The sequence below is a fragment of the Rhipicephalus microplus genome, chromosome 10 (genome assembly GCF_043290135.1).
Source record: "Rhipicephalus microplus isolate Deutch F79 chromosome 10, USDA_Rmic, whole genome shotgun sequence".
Lineage (NCBI taxonomy): Eukaryota > Metazoa > Arthropoda > Arachnida > Ixodida > Ixodidae > Rhipicephalus > Rhipicephalus microplus.
In genome coordinates this window covers 4,158,913-4,179,083 of record NC_134709.1, presented here as the reverse complement: position 1 = coordinate 4,179,083, position 20,171 = coordinate 4,158,913, and the positions used below count along the sequence as shown (strand labels likewise).

Here is a 20,171-nt window from a genome sequence, read left to right as displayed (position 1 = left end):
ACCCGCTAGTAGTTCCACAACATCACGATAGGTGGCGCCAGTTGTCCGCAGTAGATGTAATTGTCTAACACACCCAGACTCCTAAGTAATGCGTCCTCGCATTATTAATCTGTGACGAAATCTTGAAGCCAACGTGATGGATTTCTCAGTCTGCGCCGGTCATCAGTAGCTAACCGTGCTTGAGTGGATTGGGCAGAGTCATTGTGCAGTTGCGGGGTTGTGTCTTGTGTTTTCTCATGAAAGCACTTTAACTGCGTTGCGCTGGTCAGTCTTGATAATTGATATGTGGGGTTTAACGTCCCAAAACCACTATATGATTATGAGAGACGCCGTAGTGGAGGGCTCCGGAAATTTAGACCACCTGGGGTTCTTTAACGTGCACCCAAATCTGAGTACACGGGCCTACAACATTTCCGCCTCCATCGGAAATGCAGCCGCCGCAGCTGGGATTCGAACCCGCGCCCTGCGGGTCAGCAGCCGAGTACCTTAGCCACTAGACCACCGCGGCGGGGCGCTGGTCAGCCTTGTTTCCGTGCGATTGTTCTTCGTTCTGGTGATCGTGAAAGTTTCCTTGTCGCGGTCAGTAATCGTGTATGATCCGTCGTACCAAGGATCAAACTTCCCGGCTTTAGATGATGTCTCGTACCAGACTTGATCACCTACTTCATAGGGTGCTAGCCGATGCTTTCGGTCGTGTCTGGTTTTCATACCATTTAGGTAGGCTGTTATGTTGTCAAATGCTTCTTGCCGGACCATCTCGATGTCTTGATGGGCCTCGTGGATGTCTACCTGCAGCTGGTTGTCAATTATCTTTCGAGGTGTGTAATTAACAGTTCGAACGGTGAAATCTTGAGTCCAGCGTGGAATTGTGTGTTTACTTCGAAGGTGGTTTTGGCAAGGTATTCATTCCAGTGGTCGACGTCTCCATTAACATTCTTGCGTAAAGGTGGGAGAATTTGACCGTTGGCTCTCTCAACAAGTCCGTTTGTCCGTGGTGCATACGGCACTGTGAGCGTGCGTTCGATGTGATGATGATGTAGATAGTCAATCGTTGTCTTGGACGTGAACGCGCTGTCGTTGTCACTGATTATGGTTCTTGGAACTCCGAATTTGGTGACAATCTCTTCTTCAATGAATTGGATCACATGTGATGCACACTTGCTCGGCACTGCCCATGTGACAATGAACCTCGTAGCTGCGTCTACAGCTGTTATGACATATTTGTTCTCGTCAGCTGTGTTGATTGGCCCCACATGGTCGATGGCCACTGTGTGCAAGGGTGTTTGTGGCACCTCCCTTGCGTTGAGAGTTCCTGGTTGTACACCCGTTGCATGGTTGTGCTGCTGACACACCCAGCACTCTCTCACATACTGTGCAATGTCCTGGTTCATATTCTGCCAGTAGTAACGTTTGGATAGCTTGGACTTCGTTCGCAGGGCGTCTCCGTGACCAGCATGATCGTGGTGACTTTGCATTAGAGTAGATTGTAGCGATTCGGGCACAACAACCCGTTGTATTGTCTTCCCATGTTGGGTTATACTGTGCATGAGCATGCCATTAACGATCTGGTAGCTTTTGCCAGCTTTGCTTTGGTTTCCCGTTTCAGTGGCAACTTCCATGTCTGATAATAGTGACCACTTTTGCATCTTTGCACTGGACTTTTCACACAGACGTGAATCATTTGTCCTCAGCACAAATACTGCGTTCACCATTCTCGATAGTGTGTCTGCCACGGTATTTGTCTTGTCAGATGTGTGACGCACAGTGAAATGGTATGTGGACAGGTCTAGGATCATGCATGCAAATTGCCTGTTGGGATTATTTTTGGACATAATGTGCGTAACAGCTCAATTGTCTGTTATGAACTCGAAATGTTCTAGTCCTTGCAGGTAACAGCGGAAACGTTCGGTTATGGCCCAGTGAGCTGCGATTGCCTCAAGTTCCGTCGAATACTTGTGGCTGTCGCTGTCGGAGACAGCGACAGCCACAAGCATTCGACGGAACTGGAGGCATATTCCACTTGCTTGCATATTCTTAACATATGCAAGCATAACTTGCAAGCATAAACTTGCAAGTTATGCAAGCATAAACTTGCTTGCATATTCCACTACCCGTGTGGTGTCACCGTGTGTCTGCGTAAGGACTGCTCCGAGCGCTGTGTGGGAGGCGTCGACATGTACTTGTGTCGGCAGATTTGGGTTGAACGTCACCAATATAGGTGGCTTTGTCAGTCGTTCCTTCAGCGTGTTCATGGCACCTTGACATTCAGGCGTCCACTGAACGATGGCATCTTTTTTCGTGAGAAGTGACAGTGGTCGAGCAATTTTTGCGAAGTCCTTTATGTACTTGCGGTAATGTGATGCGAGTCCAAGGAATGATCTCACTTCGCTTTTTGTTTTCAGCGCCGTGAAGTTCTTTATCGCTGCAATGCGTAGAGGGTCGATCGTCACTCCTTCTTGTGATATGAGAAATCCAAGGAATGGTATCTGCTTTTCTCTAAACATACACTTGCTGTATACAACACGCAGTCCTAAGTCATGAAGAGCCTTCAGTACCTTGTCAAACACTTCAATGTGTTCCTCAATAGTGTCAGTGAAGATGCACACATCATCAATGTAGACGATCACATGACCACTGTCGATGAGTTCTTGAAGACCTTCATTCATGACGCTCTGCATTGTTGTGGGTGCTGTGCATAGGCCAAAAAGCATTCGTAGTGGTTCGAGGTGTCCATGTTCTGTCACGAAAAGAGCTTTAGAAATGTCTTCTTCGCGTAGTGATATGTTCAAGAAGGCTTTCTTGACATCCAGCTTTGACATATATCGTGATCCGGCCACTTTCCGAATGAGTGTGTCGACTTTTGGCATCGGGTAGGCTCGCTTGACCGTCTTCGCGTTCAAAAATCGATAGTCCACACACAATCGTTTCGGTGTAGTCTCATGATATGGTTGGTCGACAACGATTACAGGGGAGGCGTAGGCGGACTTTGAAGGGCGGATGATACCTCTTCTGATCCACTCTTGTGTTTCTTCCCAGATGAATCTCCTGTTGGCATCGCTTGTGCTAGGTCTACCATCTTGCCCGCTGAGAAATATATGTCATGCAGAAAAGCCACCCATTTCGAATGTAGAAGCCAATGCAGCCCAGCGGCTCCATACGTTTTCTCGCTCGTTCATAACCCGTCGCTGGTGCAATGACTTTCACTTCGAAGAAAAATAAGAAGGAATACTGATGCTGTAGCTTGTTCGATGGCAGTCACCACAAGAAGATATTTTTATTTTAAATATCAAACAACGCCTTGACTTAATTCGTCGAGAATTGTGTACACGATTTGTGACAACTTAAGTTCTGCCAATAAATTATTTAATTATTTATTTATTTATTTATTTATTTATTATTTATTTACAAGTACTGCTATCCCATGCCTGGGACATTGCAGGAGCGGGTACAGAAAAATCAACAAAAGCACAGAAACAAACAATAGTGCACACAAATGTGCGCACAACTTGTTTCAGGAAGCTTTTCGCCGATCAATACGATTAAGCTGGTGGCTCGATAAAACAATTGCTAGAACTCTCCTACCGTGTTTTATAAATAAAGCAAGCAAACGAGAATTTTCGACATATCTATGCGTAGCTGTAACATCCTGTCATCGTGACAACTACGCAGCTCTGAGTCACGGCGATGCGCCACACAGACACCACTAACACCGACGTTCACTGCAAATGGGCAACACAAGACACAATCACAACACCAACGAAGTAGTACTTCCGCACTCAGCGGGATCAACTCATTGGACTGTTTGGGCAGCTGTGGTGGTGGCGCCTGTGGCACGGCGGTCGCCAGCAACCGTGCGGCCGTAAAGTTAGCTTTTCCTAAAAGAGACGTTTTTTGCGCACGTGAATGTGCTTGGCAAATGGGGGCACGAGCGGCGAGTTCTATAAGTGACGCAACTCTGCTATCTAAAGGTAGTATGTCGCATATACAGTAACTCTAATGATGAACATGCCCGTCTGTCTCTTTCTGTGTGTCGTGTTTTCTTGCGCTCTCACGATAGTTTCTATATGTGGTGAAAAGATGCAAAATGGCGGTACTTGGAGTGTTCACTAGATGGACGGATGGACAGGCAGACGGATGGACACACAGATGGACGAACAGATGCGACCAACAATTGATTCGCGGTTTACTAATAAAACCCTTCGAAGCTTCGCCTCTCATCATCACTCACTGCGTAAATCTGCTGTGATTTTTTTTTCTTGGACCCCAATATATATGCTTATCTTTTCACTCGGAGTTAGTTTGGGCTGTCGCAGCAGCGACTATTACCCGCACATGCGATCGTGCGTGAGCACACAGCTGCGATTTCATGGCGATGACGACATTTGTTTGTTGCTCACGAACTGTTGTCCATCTTTTGCTCAACCTCTAATGAGCCCTTGTTACTCGCTCGTTTATTGCCCACTGGTGTGTACAAAATTGGAACTGGTGGTGCTGCTACACAAAAAGCGATGCTGAAGCTTTTTATAATGCCTGCACACGTCTTCTTCTTTTGTTTTCTTTTTAGATTTGTGGCATTTGATTAAATTGCAGCAGCGATGAAGTAAAGATAGTTAATGTTCCTTTCGCCGATGAGGCACCAAGCCACATTACTAGGCACCAAGCGCACCCGGCGGGCTCGAGCCTATGGTCGGCAAATGTGCGACTCTTGTGTTCATATTTTAAAATTTTGTCTACCGGTTGTACAGCTTTTGCGAAACAGTGTTTGTCGTTCGCAAAGCTATGCACTGGAATTGACAGTTAAAGAAACAATAGACAACCACAACGTGCTTTAATTGTCTCCCTCAGGTAGTTATTCCAAAAAACAAAGTGACATACTCATTTTTCTTTTTTTTTCACGATTCGGCTTTCACATTGCACATAGTGCACGATACATCCCACCATCTTACGTAAGTTCAACACTGACAACAAGAATAGCGCCGCGTAATTGCCATGTAAAATTTAGTGAATGTCCGGGTCGCACAAGGTTGGTGTGCAGAACAAACTAAATGTGTCATGCCGGTTACCCCGATGCGGAGTGAAAGGTTTATCGTCCATGTTAATAGAGTCACATCAACTACATTGACCACCATGTTTAGCCACACTATGAGGCTATTTGTTTTGACCAAACCAATTATACTAAAATATAATAATAAAACAAAGTGAAAACACAGCGTGCTACACCAGTGGTACTTAGATGTTTTGCACTTTATTGCTTATTTCGGATCGTAAGTCTAACCATATCTGATTGTCATTTGGTCGAGTGGAACACTGGGCATTGCGAGTATGTTACGGCAAATGCCGATAAAGAACTTGTTATGCACACAAACGATGAATACCATGAAGCAACCGCACAACCAAAGAGGTACAGAGGCAGGGGGTGGAAATATATCTCTTATGTGTTTGCTCTCGGCAGCGCAGCGCCGTATTTACCACTGCCGGTTGCCGATCATCCTGCTAGAAATGAATCACGAACAGAAAACTTATTTCATGACGTCCTGAAATAGAGGGAAAGGACAAAAAAATTGAGAGCCCTCCTTTCCCACTTTGCATGCAAGCGGATTGCTCTCATGCCTTTTTTCAGGTCTGTTGACCACTCGGGCGATGCGGCCATTCGTAAACTTTTTTTAAATTTTGATTTTGTTATTTTTTTCTGAAGAGGCGAAAGTTACGCTGACTGATTTCACAGTAAGACATAACTTTATCGGCACAAATAAAATGAATTTTTCGATTCCCCATTCTGTATAAATAACAGACATACGCGTAGTGTAAAAGTGTCAACCTATAAAATCAGCTTTAATTTACAATTGACATATGGACATAATGAGCAAACGTTGAACGTAGAATGCCCGAACCAGTGCGAAAATGATCAGTAAACACGAGTAGGACACATTGTATTTGACTCAATCATGTTTGTTTTGACGACACGCATAGTTTTCTTACAGAACTTGAGTAGCAAACGAGACTGAACTCCAGAGGCACGACAAGGCATGATGCGATCATAAGTTTTTCGAGAAAGAACGTCACTGGAAGACAGTGTTTCGGCAAGATGGCTTGTCTTCGTCCGGACAATAGCGCTGCTTTGACGAAGAAAAAGCTCGCTTGTCAAAAAACATTGGCTCATTGACATTCTCTGTAACAATTTTTAGAAGCATTTAGTTGATCATGTGTATTTGAGTGACACTACTAGAGGTAAAGACTTACAAATTTTCAAACCGCTGCTACAAAAATTTCATGAGCAGGAAGCAACATATGCTAACTTGACATCACTTCAACTACACGCCGGAAGTAAAAGAAACTAAAACTATGTAGCCGAGCCGACTCGAATTCAAGCATTCCAAAAAACGCAGTTTCCAGACAGGAGCTTGGCTGCCGTCTTCACCAATTATTCAAGCGACATTGCATTTCTGTCAGTTCCGTCAGGCTTGCAGAGAACGTGAGTTTAATGATGTGCACACTGTCGTTCTGCATGAAAGGAAACATGCAGTTGCATGGCCTGCTCTCTACAACAGCTGCGTACAGTATCTTGCAGCGCTTGTCCAGCGGCCATAACTCGTTCTTTTGTTTGTCAATAGATGACGCCAAAAGCCAATGTCTTTTCTTTTGTTGCCGGTTGATGATGGTCCTGTAGGCAGCCGCCGCAGAGCGCAGGCCTCGCGCTCATGTGTTCCCTTTCATAAAGTACAACAGTGTACTCATGAAAAATGCAAACCTGCTCAAATAACAGGTCCAAATTATTGTGCTCACCCGTTGCCTTTAGGAAATGCTGAAGAACCTTCGCAAAACTAGAAATTCCCGAGTTAGCACACTGCAGAGCAGCGCGAAACATGTGTTGTCCGACTAAGTCATCTTCGATGATTGCATGGTTGACTAGTCGGGCGTAGCTCACTGCGGTTTCTGTTCTCTGCCCACCACAACTTGCTGTCTTTATCTTTCCCGTAGTTGACACGCAAACTGAGTGAGGTAACTGAGCGCGATCTAACTTCTAATATCAGTGAGCGAAAGGCGAAAAAGAGCAGAGGCAACCGCTAAAAATGCAAATCCATGACTTTCCACCCTTCACCTGATTAAATATTATCAAAATAAGAAACAAGAATAGACATATAACCAAAAAAAAAGTTCTTTACAGGGGTGTCGAATTTTTTTATTTATTAAAACTTCCAGAAGCCAATAAATGCGATCATTCTCATCAACCTCATTCTGCTCAACCAGACCTCGGGATGCCCAGCAACTGCTACGAGACTGCATGTTCCTTGAAACCAAAAGTAGCGCTGAGTTTCTGGTGCCTGATAGTGGCTTCCCTTTTACCTTTCGCTGGCTGATATCGCCATAAAAAATTCGCAGTTCGAACTAAAACATGATAAATTGTTCGACAACGCCACTCATCCAAGCATCAGCCAGTACGCTCTGCGCCATCGGCACACTCTAGAAAAAAGGAAAACGCTGGTTGCCAGTCTGGTCCGCCTCGCCCGATAGAACGGTCTGTTTAGAGCTAACTTTGTGACACTGAGAAAAGAAGGAACAGCGTTACGATTTCGTGTTGTTTGTTCTCTGTATGCGTGTACATGGTTACACTGCCGGTCCGTCACAGTTGTTATACGAGAAATATCTTTTATTATACTGGCATGACTTCATCTCACCAGCTGTTATATTAGCCTTCACTTGTGTGAGCTGCAGCGTTCGGGAATTCAGTTCGGGTTAAGACACTTTCTGGCTATTCCGTCAGAAGCCATTTTAACGGGGCGATACTTCAAGGATTTGCAACGTCCCGTAACAAGCAGATGACGATTTCATTTCACACAGAAAGAGTTTTGACGAATGATGAAGAAGGAATTGTCAAAAGTGTGCTCCATTTTTTTACACAGTTGTGCATAAGTGTTAATTATATAAATGATCACTTCTAATCATTTTATTATCTATTATTGGAGCTTTAAAGGTTTTAAAGGGCTAACTTGCTGGAGAACTGTATGACATTCTGCCGCTAACACACACGCGCTCACGAACATTTTTACAAGTGTTTGAGAACATGCGACTAATTCCCACCTGATCTGTAATGTGCAGGATCGTATATTAGTTTACGGCATAAGCATTTTTAAAGGCTACTCTTCAGTGGTGTATATGATAAAGGTAGAAAAATGAAGGGCATATACTTACTGAAAATATTACCAAAACAAGTTAGAACTTTGTCTTAAAAGGCCTCTAAACCACCCAGAGGTCGAAATTCAGTTGTGGTGGGAAAGTTGTGCGTGAGTGTACAACGAACTAGGAGCCACCAGATTTTTTCGAAACGATGCCGTAATAGCGAAGTTGGACGGGTTTGTTTATCGAAGCACGGCGATCGCTACTTACGCTCTCGCATTCGATATAACTATCGCTATTATCCTCTCTTTTATGTTTCGATTTCCCTCTTTTCTATTTGTTTCTTTTATTGCAATTATATAGACACTCTCGGCTGGATTTCGCCGCCGGCATTGACGTCACTCACCGTATATGTATACAATTTAATTCAATTCAGTTTTATTTCAGGTGTGCCCTGAGCAGATAGAGGCTAAAGGCTTTAATCGCATGACGGCAGCCTCTGCCTCCGGAGTTTTGAGCAGGTACACATAAAGCAAAACAGTAACGCTTAAAACCACACATATACAAAAAATTAATTATGTACAAAATTGAATGGTAATGAGACGCCACGACAGTGGTGATTGCTACAGTGTTACAGAAATACAATGCTACAAAACCATAATGAACAGAAAATGTTACATAAACATAGAACATGTATAACTTTACGACAAACAAATAGCTAGCAACTTAAAATAGTATATAAACACTTAATCACTGACTTCAGTGGTAATGAGATGTGCCTCAAATTTATGTTTTTTTTTTTTTTTTTTTGCAAAATCAGTCCAGCAGGCAATGCCTTTGTATTTGTTCAGGAAATGTGCAATTCGGTAATATAATGTCTGCTTTCCATAATTCGTCCCAACTTTGTTAATCGACACTGAATATTCCTGAACTTATACCTGTCTGTATCAGTATAATTGTTTACTTCAAAGGCATTTTTATTGTGTATATACTGTAATAATTTAAATAGATAGATCTGGCTGGGCTTTAATATGCTGTATTTATTCAACAATTTTCGAGTGCTAAAGTTGTGTATGTCTCCTATATAATTTTTAAATATACACAGTACCCTTTTTTGTAAAACTAACAACCTATTCTAATTGGTGTTCGTAGTTGTTCCCCAAACTAGAGTACAGTATGTCAGTTTTGAATACACCAATGAGTAGTAAAGTTGTCTTTTTAACCACAGTGGTATCAAAGAATGATTCTCCAACTGCAACCTATGCTTTCGGCTATGTCTGCTGTCAAGTGTAATATGTGCGTATTCCATGTCATGTTTTCATGGAACCAGACTCCTGAAAATTTCTGTTCTTTTGCTCGTGTAATTTGTGTGGATCCATATTTATATGCTATATCACCTACATTTGGCTTATTCGGTGGTGCAAATAATATGTACTGTGTCTTATTTGCATTTAACTATAACTTATTATGATGTAGCCATATAGTTGATTCTTCTAGATAGGAGTATGTCATTGTTTTTAACAGGTTCATGTCTTTTGCAGTGAAGAATTTGTTGGTGTCATCTGCATACATAATGATGTCTTGTGTAATACCTATACCCGCTATATCATTGATATACAGCAGGAACAAAGTTGGCCCAAGTATCGAGCCTTATGGTACTCCACTTGTGACATTTAATCGGCTGGATGAAAAGTTATTCATTGTTGTGAATTCGCATCGATGACGTAAATAACCTGTCATGAGTTCTAATGGAATGCCCCTTATCCCATAATGTTGAAGCTTCAACAGCAGCACTTCGTGGTGGAAAGTGTCGAAGGCCTTTCGTAGGTCTGAAAATATTCCTAGTGTGTAATACCTTTGCTAAATTGCTCCAATAATTTTTTTCTTTTACATGAACCAATGCCTGCTCTGTGGACTTCATTTTTTAAATACCCATACTGGGAGTTAGATAGGACGTATTTGAGTAGAAATTTCGACAGTCTCTCGGTTATGGCCCATTCAAATAATTTTGAAAAGAATGGCGAGACTGAAATAGGTCTATAATTGGCAACCTAATTTTTATTTCCTTCTTTGGAGATCAGAGTCACTTTTGCAATCTTTAAGCAATCTGGGAATATGCCTGTTTCAAACATCAAGTTCATTATGTAAACCAGAATCAGTGCTATTGTACTAGTGACGACATGCTTGACTGGTTCCGTTTTTATTTCGTGATGAATATATAAATGCGAAAAAGATTCGAAAAAAACACTCCGGCACGTGGAATCGAACTTGGGACCTCTGATACGTGAGTGCGACGTGTTATCGAACTTGGGACCTCTGATACGTGAGTGCGACGTGTTGACCACTGAGCCATGGAGAAACATGTCCCTGACCGTGACCGTTCAAACAGCAAGCTATTTATATCTACCACTTACTGCTGATGATGGGCATCTAGGGGGGGGAAGGGAAATATCATGTTTTCAGCATTACCAGCAAGGTGGCTCAATGAGCGCACGTCGCCACATCGTCACAACGCGATGGTGCATGCTCTCATATCGCATGCACACTTTGCCCCGTGGAAAGGAGGAGGTGGATGCTCAGTCGCGCGCCCTTATCTCACAGTAGAGAGGATCGTACGTCTTGGCTGGCCTTTGACTTTCACTGGAACGATTCTGTTGTAGTTACCAGGCGCACAAAGGTCATTTCAATCGTTGCACAGTCTCTGTTTGCGAAAATAGCACGCTTTTCAGACACAGCGAAGTAACAACTGAGACGCTTATTCGTGTTAATCTGTATCTGTGAGTACGTTTCCTGCATTATTTGTGCATAAGAAACATGGGGCTCGTTTCGATCTGCTTTCAATGCTGCGCATGACCTTCTAATTTGTTGCTATCGCGTTCAATGCTTCGCCTTTGCAGCAAAGCTGTGACTTTTTTACCCTCTACTTTCTACCTATTTGTATCTTCCTTTCTCTTCATCACGTATTCATCTGACACTTGCACCCACTGTAGTTGGTTGTGCGGCTAGCCTAATTTCACACAAATGTGTTTCTCTACGACAAAGCACTACTAGTTAAAACAAATCTGCATGTGCGCCACCAAAAACAGGTAAATACAAATCGACTTTGAGCAGAACTTTACCTTATGAAGTGTTCTCCATTTTTACATTTGCCGAGACAGCAATTTGAGCTTGCCTTAACTGAGTGGCCAGAAGTCAGTGATGACGAAAACAGGAGACGCCTCCTTTATTGTGAACTCAATCAATCGGTGCTTTATTTATTAGCGCAGAGCGAAGAACCTTACAGAGCATAGCTGCCGATTATTGGAGTCCGCAAGCTAATAAAAGCGGTATGATTATTCATGAGAACATTCGTCAAGATACGCACTGAAACAAAGTGGCTGTAAACACCGGGATGCTAATTTTTCGTTCGCAAAACGGATGAAAATACAGCTTAAAACAACAAGCACCCACTTGCAACTTTTTTAAAATGAAACTGAAAAATTGCGCTGCGCAAGCAAACCCCACATGAACACTAACAGCTGACCAAACTAAAAGTTCACAACACTGTCTCAAGAGATGGTATCTTGTCTCGTATACTGCGTGCCATAAGGCAGTCATTCTTGGTCATGGCCGGTCGGCAGAGTGGCCCTGCACAACTCCTGTGTCCCACTGGCGACCACGGCGTCACCCAGCACGTTCACAGCCGTAGAAAGACGATTCCTGCATCAACATACCACTCGTGGCAATGCAATACGTCACTGATGCAAGCAGCGACAGTTGAGCACAAGACAGACGGTGTGATTTCGCATTCGATGTGGCATGCGGCGTGGTGATACGGCAGCCAGACTTGTGACATTTCATCGCATCGCACCGCCGCATCGCACCGCCGCATCGCACCGCCGCATCGCATGGCTGGCGATCATCAAACCAAGCAGGTATTTTCGTCGTCACATCGCAGCGTCACACGGCCGCAGCGAGTGACAGCTCGGGGAACGTGTGTTGTCACGTCGCTGGTGGCACGACCTCCCTAGCACCACTCTGATCATCGTGGTCAATGCAAGGCCAGGCTAGACTAGAGTTGCTGTATAAAAGGTAGCATACAGTAATTCTGGACTAGACAGCACCTGTGCGCGCTTCTTTTCTTACAGGCTCCTCACCCGTCGCAATAGCGATGGGAGAGTTTCCGAGTGTGTTTCGCCACCTGTCCCCGGTAGCGGTGCTGCAACCGTGACATTGCTAAAGTGACTTTAAACCTTGCATCTTCTGCGCTACCTGCGTCGCAGACATGGCACAAGAGTGTTGCTCAACGTATATTCTGTAGCTACTTCCTTACACAAAACCTTTTGAGGGCTCTGTAATGTACCGTAATAAATAAAAAATAAAATGTGGAATTCTGGGCCTGTTTTTAAAATTGCTACATTTACCGGCTGGAGCTGCTTGAAGAATGGGTGCCTCTCTGTACGAAAGTCCACCACGGTTGGTCAGTGCTGACCTGGGTTCGATCCCGGTCGCGGCAGTCTCATTTTTATGAAGGAAAAATGCTAGAAGCTCACGTACTGTGTGATGTCAATGCGCGTTAAAGAATACCAGATGGTTGTATTTTCGGAACCATCCACTACGGCGTCCTTTATAATCACATGGTGGTTTTGGGATGTGATATTCCACATATTATAATCCACATGCAAAAATTATTTGAACACTGTTCGAATTGGTGTTATCGCTATTCAATTTGTATCAAATTCTATTTGAAAATTCACTATTTGCACATTTTAACTTCTCTGTTGAAGTAACACGGCCATTGAAAAGTGCCAGGCCTGCGTCGAAGCCACAGCACAGTCACGGCGAAACCTAGAAAAGAGTGGCCTTTCAGAGCCTTTTCAAAACACTCTTTGTGTAACTACTGCAAGCACATTTGCTTGATATTCACTAGGGCATTAATAATAAATTTATTGGGTAGTAGACCGGCATTCGCTATGCTATTTTTCGTCATTTTTCTGACAAACTTGGTATTCGCTAAACGCTTGCAAGGAATTTTGTGCCAATTGTTCAAAAAGTGGCTGACCACGATGAGGAATTATGGATGAAGTCGATATGCGCCACAGTTAATAGGGAAACAAGAACAAGCTTTTGTAATGGGTTGGAGCATTGGACAGCAGTGTGGCCCATTACACTCATTACGCTATTCACATTGTGTGACGACTGGTTGTTCTTTTGCTGTTTCAAAACGCTTTATAAGTCGTATTAACGCGATTGCGATCCCGACATCAAGCCTGCCTAAGGCAAGGTTCCCAACAAGTCACAAACACAGACAGCTCAGTGGTAGAATACTGCACCTGCACTCAGTGGACCCGGGTTCGAGCCCCCCTGTGTCATTGGTGCTAGGATGTTTTTCTAATTTCGCGCAATGTGGTTATGGACACCGGCAGTGGTGCAGGACAACTGCGCGTGCCCCAAGTTGTGATCTCAGAACAGCGTTCGCTGTGAAAGGGGGTGCGGCCTGTTGCATGCCCCAAGAGTGGCGGGAGCTGCCCAGTTGAAAGAATTGCCGCTATGGAGCCACAAGACAGGTCGCGTTAGAATTGTTTGATGAAAAGTAGAGTGCCCATGCGTTTCAGGTTTCTTGAGGATGCTCAAAAACTTGGAAAATATTATTGGCGACCAAGTAATCAACATTCCCCTCTATGCGTTTTTTTTCTTCTAAATGAAAGATATTTTATATAGATTTTTAACACCATTCGATACTTATAAGCGTGGTCATCGACGCTGACATGAATTCTTGTTGTTTAAAGACAGCCGAAAATGCAATGGCTCCTTGGCATCTCATATATAGCTAGATACAGTGCCTTGAGAAGGTTCCAAACCCTTGTTGTTTGTTTTCGCCTTGTTCTTAAAGGCCTGACCACACGTACATGTTGCAGCCTGTCTGCGCTTCGCTTTTTGGTGCGGCACCCCGTCCTCTCCCTACGGAGAGAGAGGAAAGCTCAGCTTTGTGTAGCAGCGCACTTTCTTTTTCTATAGCCACGTCGCGGTAGTCTAGTGGTTAAGGTACTCGGCTACTAACCCGCAAATCGCGGGATCTAATCCAGGCTGTGAAGGATGCGTTTTCAATGGAGGCAAAAATGCTGTAGGCCCGTGCACTCAGATTCGGGTGCACGTGAATAACCCCAGGTGGGTGAAATTTCCGAAGCCCTCCACTACGGCGTCTCTAAGGATCAAATGGTGGTTTTGGGAAGTTAAACCCCCCACATCAAAGAACCAATTTTTTTCTCCATAGGAAGAGGGCGCGGCGCCGCTTCAAAAAGCCATGCACTGACTGGCTGCAACGCGCGCATGAGGTCAGCCTTAAGGCGCGTGGATGGGCGTCTACTAGCGCCAACGAGGTCAAAACTGTCATCATCGTATTTGTATCGAGTGGCCGTTGCAATACACACATAATCCAGTCCGTGTAGAGGAGTATGCCAATGCCGTCTAGCGGAATCCCGAGGGAGGTCATCAGGTACACCAATACCACACGGCCGGCCTGAGGCGACGGGCTTGTATTCAGGGTGGCCAGACAGCACATCAACCTGCAAAAGCTTCCTTAACAATAAACTCTCGCAGTGCCGATGCCATTATGAAAGCCACTGGATACTATCTATTTGAGTATTTGATACATTATCAAGGCCTCGACACACGCATGAACCTCCTTATCGTGGGCAAAATATACTATGTGAGGTCGATTCTTGTGAACATGCAAGTACATGTAAAATATAAAAAGTGATAGGGGCTTAAACATATTTCAGAGATATTTCGAAGTTCGAGCGCACGATAGAGTGCTATATGCCTGCACCTCACAGCATTGGCACCCTCGAAAGGGACACGAGGGGACTGCCCCCTACCAGAGTCAGGGTGACCCGCCCTGTCATAGTGGCCATTACTCTTTTACCCACGGCCCAAAGTATACCTTCATTAGAGAGGGGAAGCTTGATGGAGCGGTAACCTTAATAATAATAATAATAATAATAATAATAATAATAATAATAATAATAATAATAATAATAATAATAATAATAATAATAATAATAATTCTAACTACGCCCACTGCAGGGCAAAGGCTTCTTCCATGTTGTGTCAATCAAGCCAGTCCTGCGCCCTCTACAACCACGTAATATTTTCTAATCTCATCTGCCCACTAATTTTCCTTCTCTCTCTTATGCCTCTGCCTTCTCTTAAAATCCAATCAGTTACTCTTAATGACCAGCGGCTATACTGCCCACGCACTACATGCAGTAACAATGCATACATATGCTTGGGTACAATGCTGAGAGTGACGTAACTGATAGCACAGCCGGTGGAAACTGCTCGTGACACCAATGCTGAATGGCTTTTCATTTCTCCTAGTCATACACAGCTTTCGCTGTAGAGAACATCAGTGCTGAAGGTCTGCGTATGCATTTTAAGGCCATTTCACATGACACAAAATGTAGCAATTTTCAGACTGCGAATTTGCTCGCAGCGAAAAAAAAAAAGGCAGTTTGCTCACGCCACGGCGATTTGTGGTGAGCTACCAGTATGTTGGAAATTTCAGCTGTGAAGTGATTTTTCGTCGGGACCCATCGAAATAAGGCCGGGCCGTCCAATCCGTCTAAATTGGTTCGACGTGCTTGTTTTGTTAATGGCCGATGCTCTGCATTTTAAAATGAACTTAAATTAGAAAATGTTCTTATATGATGAAACAATTAGGTTATTCCTTCATTGCCATTTATGGAAACTTGATTAGATCATAAAGCACAGATTATTATATTACATTCGTGCCTACCTCAAAGAATCGTAGCAAGAACTCGCCGCTCCAGCCACAAAGCGAAAATAGTGGAGCACTTTCAGTCTGTGTGAAACAAAACCACCATTAGCAGCGGTTGTGAACAGAGCGAATGGAGCGAACGGAACGATTTTCTTCACTGCAATCACGGCATGTGAAACAGCCTTTAGGCGAAGCATAACAGGCTTTCAACTAACACGCTTTGGAATTAGCAGTGTCCTTCAATTTCTTTTTATGTTATTTTTCAATAAAAGTTCAATAATTACAATGTGCTTGTACCCTTTTTTGCTTCACATTGTCTAACGCCGTGCGCTATTTTTTCACCATAAAAACAGTTGACCACCATAGTTACCCGACGACAAGATGTTCTCCGAAGGTGAACGCGATGTTGTTCTTTTGCGCAAAGAAGAGCACAGTGACAATGAAGTAGATGGCGGTGCCGTCCATGTTCATCGTGGCACCGACGGGCGCCAGGAAACGGGCTAGCGGAGGGTCCATCCTAAGTCCCTGCTCCATCGACATAATCAGCGTTGGCGCCGTCGCCGAGCTGCAAAAAAGACAGCTGCTTCGACGTCACGGTCAACCATCTCACCGCTAGTGCTTAGTACGATAGAGGGAAAAAGTCTGTGGAGGCGGCGACGCATGGTGTTTCAGCCAGCATGGAAATGATGCACGGATTTGTTCTAAACTTCGTTCTTCAGGACCCGTTGTGCTGCAACTGCATTGTTGCAAGACGAAGTTCAGCAAATGTTCAGCAGTTCCACTTTAGCAACTTTAGCTTTTCAGGCTCACGAGGTTCACAACGGTCCATTCTGTTATCCAAAACAAACACCACAAAAAAAACAACAAAGTCACAAGTGCTTTCGAAGCTGCAAGCACGATCCATCCTTCAGAGAGCGTCGACCAAAGTATTGTGACTCCCCTTAGGAAAAAAGTGGTCAATGGTGTAGTGTACACGTATCCCGAAGAGTTACTGCCACTAGCGTAGGTCCGGTCTAGGCGAGCCGCAGGGCCCACGTTAACCGTCGCCGTGGCGTGAACACGGTACTGCTCAAGGTCGCAACACTTTGGAAAAGGCTCGGCGGGAAAGCAAATGGGCTTATCCACGCCACGAGCGAGAAGTACTACACAGGGTGTCGCGAGCACGTCTCCGTGGGCAACAGTGATTCACGGGAACACCGGGACAAAACGGCCCGGTCGCTCGAGCGAGGCAAAAATGCACTCGCATTGGCTTTGGAGAGATATGGGTCGGTGTTCTCTGGCCACGCACTAGGACACCGCAGCATCACAAAGGGCAACAAAAGGTGAGCGTTCACCGTGGCCGCAAGGCGCCGTTGGCCAAGTACGACGAGCCCAAAACAATAGCAGCTGCCGGACGGAAAAAAAATGCGAGCTCAGCCTCAGCTGTCCCAGAGAAATCTGACTCACTCCCAACGCGTACACACAAAACGTCCCCTGGAGCTCCGCGCACGGCGCTACAATGGACATCTGCTACCAGGTGAGAGGGACTAAACGTTGCTTCCTGCTACCCCAGCGCGACAGACCATAGAAAAGGGGAGTCATGTCGGGACATCAGAATGCAGAAAAAGGCGGCAAAGCCCACGGAAAGGCTCGCCTCAATTCCCACAACAGCTGCCACTTAAAGAGGCAGGCAGTTGTGACTTTGTTTTTACTCTTTTTTTGAAGAGTAAGGTGGCTTAACGGTCGCAGCGCCAGAGTTTCCTCTAGGTATATAATGGTAGGAAACTCTATGTTCAGCACTATTACACCTGAGGGTGTAACCAAGTTAGACGCTTGTGCAGCGAAGCATATATATATATATATATATATATATATATATATATATATATATATATATATATATATATAAATAATTACCTTTGTTGGTAGGACTGAGACATTTGTGCTTGTTTGACACCTCTAACGCCACATAGATAAGTTTATTCATGTAATGCCATATCGATGCATAATAATTATTCTACTTTACATTTATGGCATATGTCTTTAAATGATGTGTCAGTGACGACTAGTAACTGCGGTTACAAATCAACATGGCAGTGTCTATACAGACGCGACCACCGCTTCAATCCGAACACACGCTAGCTGTTCGTGTCTAGCAACAAATAAATGGTGAGACGAGCCATAATTTTGTGCCACCTCACGCTGACGACAAAGTATCAGGTACATTTTGTCGTTATTTGCCATGACAAGCTGTTTGTTTATGCACTTCACAGCGGAAAGGTCTACATAGGCCAAACTAAGTGCTGCATAAATGACAGGGCATGCAGCATCTGCGAAATATAAAGGAAAAAGAAAAAGAACCAATTTAGCTGACTCTTGCAATACATGGAAGTGTGATTCCCGACTAAATGAGATTAGGATTATCAGTACAGGTGTAAATATTGTTATAGAGAGCATTTATTTAGGAGTCGTGAGTCGATACCAGAGCCGGATCACAGTGCACAGGGTGCGCAGATTGCCAGTCAACAGGAAAATTCAGACTGAGCCCCACAACAACAACTTCGTTGTCTTCTTCCGTTGGGTGTCATTTCAGCGGTTCTGCCGGAGAGGTATTTCCACACCCGTGCTATTACCTCGGCCTGTAAAGCACCGTCTCAGTGCGAGTTATGTCTAAAAGGGCCGGCGTGTCACTTTCGGAGGCCTTCAGGCAAGAAAGAAGTACTATGTCAGTTCTGAGAGTCGATGAGTTCGATTATTTGGTTGTTGGAGAAATCTCGTAGGTGACTAGGTGTCACCTGGCACACTACTTGGTAAAGCCCGACATATCACAATAGAAGCTTCTCGCTCGAAGCAAATAGAAGCTCCTTCTTGAAGCATCACGCCCAAACAGAAGTTGAAAGGGTGAATGGCCGGCAGTTTTGTGGCGCAATGAATTATAGGCAAAGTTGACGAATGGGAGGGCAATGTCTCAATCGATGTGGTCGTCGGAAGTGTACATAAAAAGTGGGTCTGTCAGTGTGCGGTTGAGGCATTCGGTCAGCCCGTTGATCTGAGAATGATAACACGTGCTTAAGTTGTGACGAGTAGCACACAATCGCAGTGGGTCATCGAGCACCCGAGAGAGTTAGCAGCACCCACGGTCTGTGAGTAGGTGAAAAGGAGCGCCATGCTGAAGAATAACGTCACATCGTAGAAAATCAGCAACATCGGTCGCACAAATGGTCGGTAGCGCTCGGTTGATAGTGCACTGAATGGCATAATCTCTAGCTACTGCAATCCATTTATTTTCAGTTGTTGAAGTTGAAAAAGGACCAAACAAATCCAATACCACTTGATGAAGTGCACTCTTAAAGAAAAAAGATTGTGTACTTAATAAGTTCGGTTTACTAAGTACTTGTCACATATATTACTAACCGGTTAGTAAGTGAAGTTAGTAATGGAGAGGTTAGTAAACGTTACTACCTTCCCTGTTACTAACACAGTTAGTAATGGTTACTTACGTAGGTAGTAATGATTGCTAGCAAAAAAAATTTACTAGACGCGATCATTTTGCCTCACGAATCACCTGTTTTAAAACAGTCATATTCCCGGGCATCAACATTTTGATATATCACTTAGTAATTATGCACATAATGCCATAAAGGAGAATAGCACACTTACACAAGTCCACGCGAGAAGTACAGTTCGTGAGCGGTTCCAGGAGTATTTATAGCCCTAACTGCAGCTGGTGCCGGTGGGCGGCTATGCTGTAGGATGTATAATTTAGGCGCCTTTATTTGTAAAGCATATTATTTTTTTATAGATGAGAGAGGTAACGTAGTGTAGGATTTTCAATCATGCATATTAAGAAAAACAATTAATTATGTCTATTCTGAATAATACTGCCTCAACACGGCCTCATATACAAGACATAGTATTGGGTAGTAAGTCTACATATATTGTGTCAAAGAACTTGAATGCATCCCCGTGCTAATAAATAGGTTATTAGACGCTCGTAGTAATAACCTTTAAGGTTTGTTTAAGAATTTCATTAAATATGCGCACGACAAAAAGTTACTGACAGTGCGCAAAACGTAGTAACCATTGCAACCCTCAAGCCTTTGCAAACGTGGGTAGTAAAATGGTGGTAAAAGATTAGTAATGACAAAAGAAGGTACTATTACTAACATTTTGCTTCTTACAAACTTTTTTTAAGAGTGTGGCTCTGCTGGGACTTGGATAGGCTGGAGGTGACCGGCAGGGGGTGTCGTAGGTTTCCTTCGGCACTGGCAGAGGTCGCAAGCCGCAACTTAGTCGATAAGAGCCTTTCCGGAAAAAT

The 20,171-nt window shown here is 44.1% G+C and overlaps 1 protein-coding gene across 10 annotated transcripts in view; it reads right to left on the bottom strand.

The window, feature by feature from the left end:
- LOC119181108 (excitatory amino acid transporter 5-like) overlaps positions 1-20,171 on the bottom strand; it is a 135,533-nt gene that overhangs the window by 36,145 nt on the left and 79,217 nt on the right. For 4 of the 10 annotated variants that reach the window (XM_075874906.1, XM_075874909.1, XM_075874908.1 and 1 more), the window contains 2 exons: positions 16,245-16,439; positions 12,505-14,660 (listed from right to left, as the gene is read on the bottom strand). The exons of 2 other annotated variants lie outside the window; for them this stretch is intronic. In XM_075874906.1, the coding sequence (XP_075731021.1) occupies positions 14,342-14,660; positions 16,245-16,439 (514 nt within the window). In that variant the 3' untranslated portion in view covers positions 12,505-14,341. Of the gene's footprint in view, positions 1-11,005; positions 11,815-12,504; positions 14,661-16,244; positions 16,440-20,171 lie in introns of those variants that run through there. 4 more of the 10 variants (XM_075874907.1, XR_012886432.1, XM_075874911.1 and 1 more) reach the window with 4 other exon arrangements.